Source organism: Olea europaea, unplaced genomic scaffold (genome assembly GCF_002742605.1).
Source record: "Olea europaea var. sylvestris unplaced genomic scaffold, O_europaea_v1 scaffold528, whole genome shotgun sequence".
In the NCBI taxonomy this organism is placed as follows: Eukaryota; Viridiplantae; Streptophyta; class Magnoliopsida; order Lamiales; family Oleaceae; genus Olea; species Olea europaea.
In genome coordinates, this window is record NW_019263600.1 from 517,169 (window position 1) to 525,898 (window position 8,730).

At 45.0% G+C, this 8,730-nt stretch overlaps 1 protein-coding gene across 1 annotated transcript; it reads left to right on the top strand.

Annotated features, from left to right (window-relative positions):
- Window positions 1-6,684: 6,684 nt before the first annotated feature.
- Window positions 6,685-7,872, top strand: LOC111388744. Its single transcript, XM_023013531.1, has 2 exons — window positions 6,685-7,053; window positions 7,165-7,872. Exons 1-2 carry the CDS (start codon window positions 6,685-6,687, stop codon window positions 7,870-7,872), a joined length of 1,077 nt encoding a protein of 358 aa, XP_022869299.1.
- Window positions 7,873-8,730: the final 858 nt, after the last annotated feature.

The following is an 8,730-nucleotide window of genomic DNA, read 5'->3' on the forward strand; positions in this document are numbered from 1 at the left end:
ACATAAAAGAGGTCCAGCTGTCTTTTACAAAACCTTCAATCAAATGTTATGTCCTTTTTCTAATACATCACGAGTTATTGCGCGGAAAATTTGGGAAATCAATTTCAGTCCAAGTAATTAAATCAGTGAAGCAAATCTAGGCAGCTCCTTCAAGGTCTTGAGTGCAAAGAAGTGAGTTATAATTGAAGAAGATTTTATCCAAAATACAGCAGTGCCAAATACATTCAGAAAATATCAAATGATTTACTGTGATTTTGTGAAAAGTAACCATTCTTGTAGTCTGAATATAAGTTCATGGGTAGGTATTCAGTAATCAGTTCAATTTCAGAAGGCTTAAAAATAAAAAAAACCTAACCAGTGCAACAAGTCATACAAGACTCATAATCCAGCACTCTTAGTCTAAATATAGCATTTTTTATTTTTTAGCAGCAAAATCCATCATCATATCAAAATCTAATGCTAACCATTCATTTTAACAATTCTAACTCACCACATAAAGATTAAAATCAATCAAAAGTACTAGATACTGAATTGTGCAGATACCCACTTGAAAAATTCAGTCATACGAAAAATGATTTATTGCGAACAAGAACAAATAACCTAAAATTGAATATAAAAAGCAGAAACATAACAGTGCTTGAATATGAGGGTGAGTGGAGAAAGAGTGAATCAACATACCAACAACGCTGGATCCACCCGAACCTAAGGTCATTGAGATATTTGCGGAACAGAGTTGACAAATCCAATTTGATCTAAAAGCTTGAATGACCGGAGACCACGACGCAGTAGGGAGATTTTAGGGAAGGGCAGAGAGCAAGAGTCGCGCAATATTTTCTTGTTTGAACCAAAATCGCACTTTTGTGACTGAAGTTGCATTTGAGCAAATTTCTCTTGAAAGTCAGAGCTGCAATGCGACTTAGTCAATTTAAAGATAGAAAGTGAGATCCGTACTTTTTGTTTCTGCTTATTTTAGTTTATATTAATTTTTAAGGAAAAATTATATGGTAAGTTTGCAATGCCCATCTCGCCATGCAAAAAACTAGTAAACAATTAAGTAGATATTCTATAAATACATCTACACCTACTGCATCTTGATAGGTACTTGATATCGGTTAATATAGGAAACTGTCTCCGAAGATAAGCAATGTAAATCATAGCACGTCAATGCGAAGCTATCGACCTCTCGAGACGTTATACCTCCTCATGAGATTACCTACCCCCAGGTGCTTTTTCTCTACGAGAGGCCGTCGCCTCCCCCCGAGGGGAGGGGCTCTACCTCTGCGCTAGATTGTTGACCCACCATGGACGCTCTACCTCTACGCGAGGCCATCGACCCTCGGGGTGTCTACCTCTACGAGAGACCATCGACCTCCGAGGCGCTCTACCTCTACGCTAGACCGTCGACCTTCCCGAGGAGGGGGGCACTCTACTTCTACGTAAGATCATCGACCGACTTGAAATTGTCTATAGGGTCATCTAAACAGTTAGCCACAAAATCTCGGATGAATTGACAAGGATACATGATAGTTACCTCAGACCCAACCTTCAAGTGGGAAAATAAGATCCCCCACTCAGAACGTAGGGATAGTGGGGAGGCCAACGTGGGACATGTGGCACCATTACCACCTGGCTTCGAACACTTATAAATACCCCCAGGGCCAACACAGGTATGGATGATAGCATTTTTCCTAGCCATCTAAATTCATCATCATACTTCCCTGTATTATTTACTGATTATCACGACGGAGGTAAAACAGGGAAGAAAGCCCCATCTTCATTTTTCAGGTTACTCATGCCCAACGGAATGGAGTAGCAGGAACGCCAAACGCCACCAGGTAGACGGGAAGGTAGTATTCTACCACCATCTCTCATTGGCGTCGTCTGTGGAAAGTTTCTTCCATTGAACACCAAAGCCATGTCAAAAAGACAAACAAGAAGTGACATGCGCTTGAGAGCAGCAACGGTAGAGACGGAGTTGGAAGCAGTCGCTAGGGACCTCGACCCGCCACCGTCGCCACAGTATGTGACACAAAGCCAATTCAGTGCCCTCGAGACCCAGCTAACGACTATGATAACCCTCTTGCAGAATCAAACGCAGGGAGCCGACCTCCCACCGCATTCAGTGGAAGTTGAGCCGCCACCCCAAGAGACGCACATAGAAACTCCGCCTGTCATCCAACGGGTAACTGCAGGCTCGGGGGCTCCAGGGGTTACAGTCCTACAGCCTAACCCACCTTTGGCGGGTCTGGAATGGAGGATGGAGGAGATCATGACGCAGATGATGCAATAAAAAGAGAAAGAATAAGTGTAGGTAGATGGTCTTAGAAGATGATCCATTCGCTTCTAAAATTATGGTGGTCCCTAGGGCTGGGCAAATCTCTTGAACCGAACCGAATCGAACCCAAATCGATTTTTCTTGTCAAATTAAATACCCGAACGGGTATTTGAATTAAGAACCGACGGGTACGGTTCGGTTCGGTTCTCGATTCTAGACCAAGAACCGAAAAACCGAATAAGAACCGAATTTTTCTAATTTTTTTTATATTGAGTAAATCAAATTATTTTAATTTTAATTTTTTCTAAACAAATTAAGAAATTTACAATTTTTAAATCCAAAATTTTGGCCCAATAATTTGTTTCATTTCTAATTTTTTAATTTTTTGCTCCATTACCCATTTTATTGTTTCATTTCTTAGCCCAACAAGATCCAATGCACTAAATAACCCTAAACACCTACACTAAAGTACATAACGTTGTCTCGACTCTTGCACTCACTCTCGTAGCCTCGCTGACATTCCAAAGCCTATACAATCGTCGACTGATGCTGTGACCTCCGTCGATCGAAACTTTGACCATAGCGATCATTTGAACAAGGTAGTCTACTAGTCTATGGCATTCCAAAATCATTGAATGTATCATTAGTTGTATTTATATAATGTTTTTATAAATGTTACAAAATTTAATTATAGTATAGAACCGAACGGAACCGAACTGAGCCGAACCCGAACGTTTCCATAATTATATTTGGACCCGACGGTTCCATTTACTAGATACCCAAAAATTTTGGTTTGGTTCGATTTTCTTTAGACCCGAACCGAACCGACCCGCGCCCATCCCTAGCGGTCCCCTTACCTAAGGGCTTCAAGCAGCCTATGATAGAAGCTTACGATGGGGTTACAGATCCATTTGACAATCTCCGGACCTTCGTTGATTAATGAGACTCTATGCAGCACCTGATGCAGTCATGTGTCGGTCTTCCCCCCCGACCCTCAGGAGAGAAGCCAAAGACTAGGTGGCGACACTTGCTTCTCGATCTATCCGAACATTTGATGAACTTTTCAGGAGCTTTGTGGCCTACTTCCTCAGTAATAAAAGAAGGATGAAGAAGGCCATCGGGCTGATGCAGGTGGTCCAGGAGAAGGACGAGTCTCTGCAAGAGTATCTAGCTAGATTCAGCCGAGCGACCCTTGGAATAGAGGATCTTCAAATGTCGACAGTGGTGACTGCATTGATGAACGGAACTCAGAACTGGGCCTTCAAGATGTCACTTTCCAAGAACCTCCCAAAGTCAATGCACGACCTATTGAAAAAGAGAGACAAGTATGTTGATGCCGAAGAAGGGGAGAAGGTCACAAAACACCTCAGAAAGGGATGGGAAATGGAAAGTCACAAGCGAAAGGTGGGAGACGAGCTGAGATCTGCTAACAAAAATAAGCCAAAGAGTGAGCAGACGGGTAAGGGAACCATCCAAGACCGACAAGTCAGGCAAAAATGGGAGGAGCCGAGGACGTTCACCCCTTTAAACACCCCACGCGCGAAGCTATTGATGGAGATACGAGATATGAAGGAGCTTGAATGGTCGAGGCCCATGGCAATGCCACCCGACAAGAAAAACCAAGGTAGATATTATCATTTCCACAAGGATCACGGGCACGATACGAAAGAGTGTCTGTAGTTGAAGAAGGAGATCGAGCGCCTCCTGAGATGAGGGCTCTTGGGCAAATATGTGAAGGAAAATTGGGGTAAACAAAAGGTGGAGGACTGCCCCCGGTCTAGGGTGGGAGTGTTAAACGTGATTGCAGGGGGGATAGCAGGAGGCGGAGATTCAAACTTGGCAAGGAAAAGCTACGCATGTTCTCTTGGGATTTGTTCCATCCAAAGGTAACTTTGTTTAATCAGAACATCACTTTTGGTGATGAGGATTTGGTAGGCATAGCACACCCCCATGACGATGCTTTGATGATAGTAGGCAACATAGCTGATTTCGACGTCAAGAGGGTGCTGGTGGATGGGGGAAGTGCTACAAATGTACTTATATGGGATGCTTTTTTGGGCTTAAAGATCTCCCCTGACAAGTTGAAAACAGTAACCACCCCCTTACAGGGCTTTGGAGGGACAACGGTATTCCGGAAGGGACTGTGGAACTTTCTGTCACGCTCGGAACATATCCTATCGCTGTGATAATTGTGGCAAGCTTCTTAGTTGTAAAAACTCCCATGGCCTATAATGCGATCTACGATCGCCCATTGTTGAACGTAGCTGGAGCCATCCCCTTGACCTATCACTAGGTCATGAAATTCCCAACCAGCAGAGGAGTCGGGTGTGTGCGAGGGGACCAGCGAGCATCTAGAAAATACAATGTCGATAATATATCAGTGAAGGGAACACCATCGGTCATGATGTTGGAAGTTGAACCTCTGAATAGGTGGATCGAACGACTTGACATGATTGAAAGGATCTCCGTATCAGAAGGACGAGAGTTTAGCATCGGGACCAGTTTGGAATCTGATGAAAGAGGGAAGTTGGTAAGGTGCCTGGTAGATAACCTAGATGTTTTCACATGGAGCTCGAACGACATTACTGGGATCAGCCCAACCATCGCTCAACATCGCCTTGGCATCCTCCCCGGAGCTAAACCAGTGAAGCAGAAAAAGAGAAACCTCGCCCCCGAAAGGCAGGAAGTGGCAAAAGCGGAGGTGGAAAAGCTACTGCAAGCTGGTTTTATTCTGGAGGTGCAATAACCTGAGTGGTTGGCCAACATCGTGTTAGTGAAGAAGTCAAATGGAAAATGGCGCATGTGTGTTGATTACACTAGGCTCAACAAAGCATGCCCAAAGGACTCATACCCACTTCCCCGGATAGACCACTTGGTCGACGCCATGTCAGGTCATGAGAGACTTAGCTTCCTAGATGCATTTTTCGAGTCCCATCAAATCTCTATGGCTGAGCTCGATCAGGAGAAGACATCATTCATCACAAATTTAGGGACATATTGTTACACGACCATGCCGTTCGGCCTAAAAAATATAGGAACAACCTACCAAAGGATGGTGAATAGAATCTTTCGGAGCTGATCGAAACTGTCACAGAAGCCTACGTAGATAACATGGTAGTGAAAAGTGTCAAGGCTATTGATCATGTGGCTTGTCTGTAGAAAGTATTTGATGTGGCTCGACACAATAACTTGAAGTTCAACCCAAAGAAGTGTGTCTTCGGTACTACCGAAGGAAAGTTCCTAGGCTTCATGATCACCCAAAGAGGAATTGAGGTAAACCCTGACAAGATACAAGCTATACTGGAAATGAAGAGCCCCACTAATAAGAAAGAGGGTTCAGCGGCTGATAGGGCATGTGGCGGCCCTCAATCGCTTCATGAGTTGGGTGGCAGATAAGTGCTACCACTTCTTTAAAGCCATAGGGCTCCACCAATTTCGAGTGGATTCAAGAGTGCGAAGAATTGCTGGAATCCCTAAAGAAGTCACTACAGGAGCCTCCTATTCTGACCAACCCATGCCCAGGTGACGTATTGTATCTCTACCTCGCGGTAACACCATGGGCAGTTAGCGCCGTTCTTGTGAAAGAACTCCCAAAGGCACAAAAACCGATCTACTACGTTAGTTAGGTCCTCAAAGGCGCAGAGACAAGGTACAGTCTGGTCGAACAGTTGGTGCTCGTGTTGATTGTTGCAGCGAGGAAGCTTAGATCTTACTTTCAATCCCATACGGTGTAAGTAATGACTGACCAACCCATTAAGCAGATTCTACATCGACCAGAAACCTCCGGGAGGCTACAGAAATGGGCGATTGAAATAAGTGAGTTTTACATTGAATTTAGGCCCAGGACGGCCATCAAAGCACAGGCTCTGGCAGACTTCATTGCCAAGCTCACCATCCCGACAGAGCCCCCAGAAGGAAAGAAGGCAGATTGGAAGATCTTTATAGACGATTCCTCGAATGCAGAGGGATCAGGAGCAGGAATCCTAATGATTGGACCAGACTCCGAAGAATTGGAATACTCGATGTGCTTTGAGTTCCCTACTACCAATAATGACGCCGAGTATGAGGCAGTCATCACAGGCTTGGGTTTGGCAGTAAGGCTTGAAGTGACTTCAGTGGAGGTATGCAGTGACTCATAGCTAATAGTAGGGCAGGTATCGAAAGAGTACGAAGCAAAGGATGGAAGGATGGCAGCATACCGAATGAAAGTAAGGGATTTGCAAAGAGGGTTCGCAAGCTTTAAGGTGACAAAGGTCTCGCGAAGAGATAATGAGCGCGCAGATGCATTAGCAAAGCTCGCATCAGCCAACCCAAAAAACTTACCTCAGACAACGAGTGTGCAAGTCCTACAACAACCCAGCATTTAGCGTTGGGCTGAGGTGAAGAATATTGAACACGAGGAAAGTTGGATGGATCCGATAATCAAATATCTAGCAAAAGATAAGGTGTCGAAAGACCCCCTAGAGGCGAGGAGATTGAAAGCTCTAGTAGCTTCATTTACCATCATCGATGGGCAGTTCTACAAGCAGGGTTTTACCATGCCATATCCGAAATGCATATGCCCCACCGAAGTCGAAGAGATACTATTTGAGGTACATACCGGGACCTGCGGTAACCACCATGGGGCAACATCCCTTGCCTTCAAAATTTTGCGACAAGGCTACTATTGGCCAACTATGAAAGAGGATGCCAAAGAGTTGGTACGAAAATGTGACACATGCCAGCGTCATGGAAATCTGATCCATGTCCCAGCCGAACAGCAGACAACCATATTTGGGGTGTGCCCATTTTTTCAATGGGGAATGGACATTTTAGGACCTATGCCTATGGCCAAAAGGTAGAGGAAGTTTTTGTTGGTCGCCATCGACTACTTCACTAAATGGGTGGAGGCGGAATCACTGGTGACCATCACGACAGGAAAGATACAAGGCTTTGTATGGAAAAATATAATGTGCCGGTTCGAAATACCTAGGGTATTGGTAACGAATAACGACATGCAGTTTGATAATCATAGTTTCAAGACCTTTTGTGCAAGTTATCACATCGATCATAAACTGACCTCGGTCGCCCACCCTCAATCAAACGGGCAAGCCGAAGTGATAAACCGAGTCATTCTCTTGAATTTGAAAACCAGATTGGAAAAGGAGAAAGGGCTGTGGGCAGATGAGCTGCCTAACGTGCTATGGGCATATCACACGACTCCACGAGAAACGATCAGAGAAACGCCATTCAGACTAACCTTTAGGATGGAAGCAGTAGTCCCAGTTAAGATCCTAAGCGAGACTGGAAGGATGAACGTCAAGCAGCCGAATGACACTGCGACTAAAGGGGAACTCGACCTACTTGAGGAGGTAAGGGAGAAGGTGGCGATCAAGATGATGGCCTATAAACAAAGAGCCGCTGGATACTTCAATCGGAGGGTGAAACCAAGAATCTTTCAACCGGGAGACCTCGTTTTAAGGGATGCAGCAGCAGTAGGGCACCCTCTAGCAAAACTCGGACCAAATTGTGAAGGCCCGTATGAAGTAATCTGCAGCCTGGGAAATGGAGCTTATAGCCTGAAAGACATAAGAGGAAGACCACTAGATAGGCCATGAGACACAGAGCATCTCAAAAGATATTACCAGTAGACTTCAGGATTGGTGCACAGGCTATGTTCTTGTAAATACAGTAGAATATGTTGCGTTTTTAATCCCCTCCATATAACGCCTCACAAAGGCGCCTTTAGTTACAGTTATTTATCATGCTCAATAAAGACCTTGGTAGTGACGGATGATGAGGGCGCTAAGGAAGGGCCAGCCTAGCTTGGACGTCCCGGTACGCCTACTGAGCTCACGAATCCAATTATTTTTTACGCTAACATGCAATCTTGAATCTCCATACTCATCCCTTGAAGACATACGATCGACATAGCCTACGCAGTTAGGCGGAGAATCTTGAAAGCCAAAAAATTGACTAAGGCCCTTAACTGTCAGGCCACCTCCTGACGGTCGACATAGCCCACACAGCTAGTCAAAGAACCTTGAAAAGCCAAAAATTGGCTAAGACCCTTAACGGCCAGACCATATCTTGATGGTCGATATAGCCCACGCGGCTAGGCGGAGAGCCTTAAAAAGCCAAAAAGTTGGCTAAATCCTTTAACCGCCAAACCACCTCCTGGTGGTCGACATAGCCCACGCGGATTGGCGGAGAGCTTTAAAAAGCTAAAAAATTGGCTAAGGCCCTTAACCGCTAGACCATCTCTCAACGGTTAACATAGCCCACGCGGCAAGGAGGAGAGCCTTGAAAAGCCAAAAAATTGGCTAAGGCCCTTAACCGCTAGACTACTCTCCCAAAGGCCAACTTAGCCCACGTGGCTAGGCGAAAAGCTTTAAATGATCAGAATGTTGGCTATGGCCATCGACCATTATAATCAAACCTAGGGCGCGTGGGACGAATGACATTCACCCATGCTA

Excerpts from the sequence above, each read along its gene's own strand:
- LOC111388744 (XM_023013531.1), top strand. The coding sequence starts at position 6,685 with ATGGATCCGATAATCAAATATCTAGCAAAAGATAAGGTGTCGAAAGAC. Across the intron at positions 7,054-7,164 it reads AGCAGACAACCATATTTGGG|GCGGAATCACTGGTGACCAT; the intron begins GTGTGCCCATTT and ends AAATGGGTGGAG.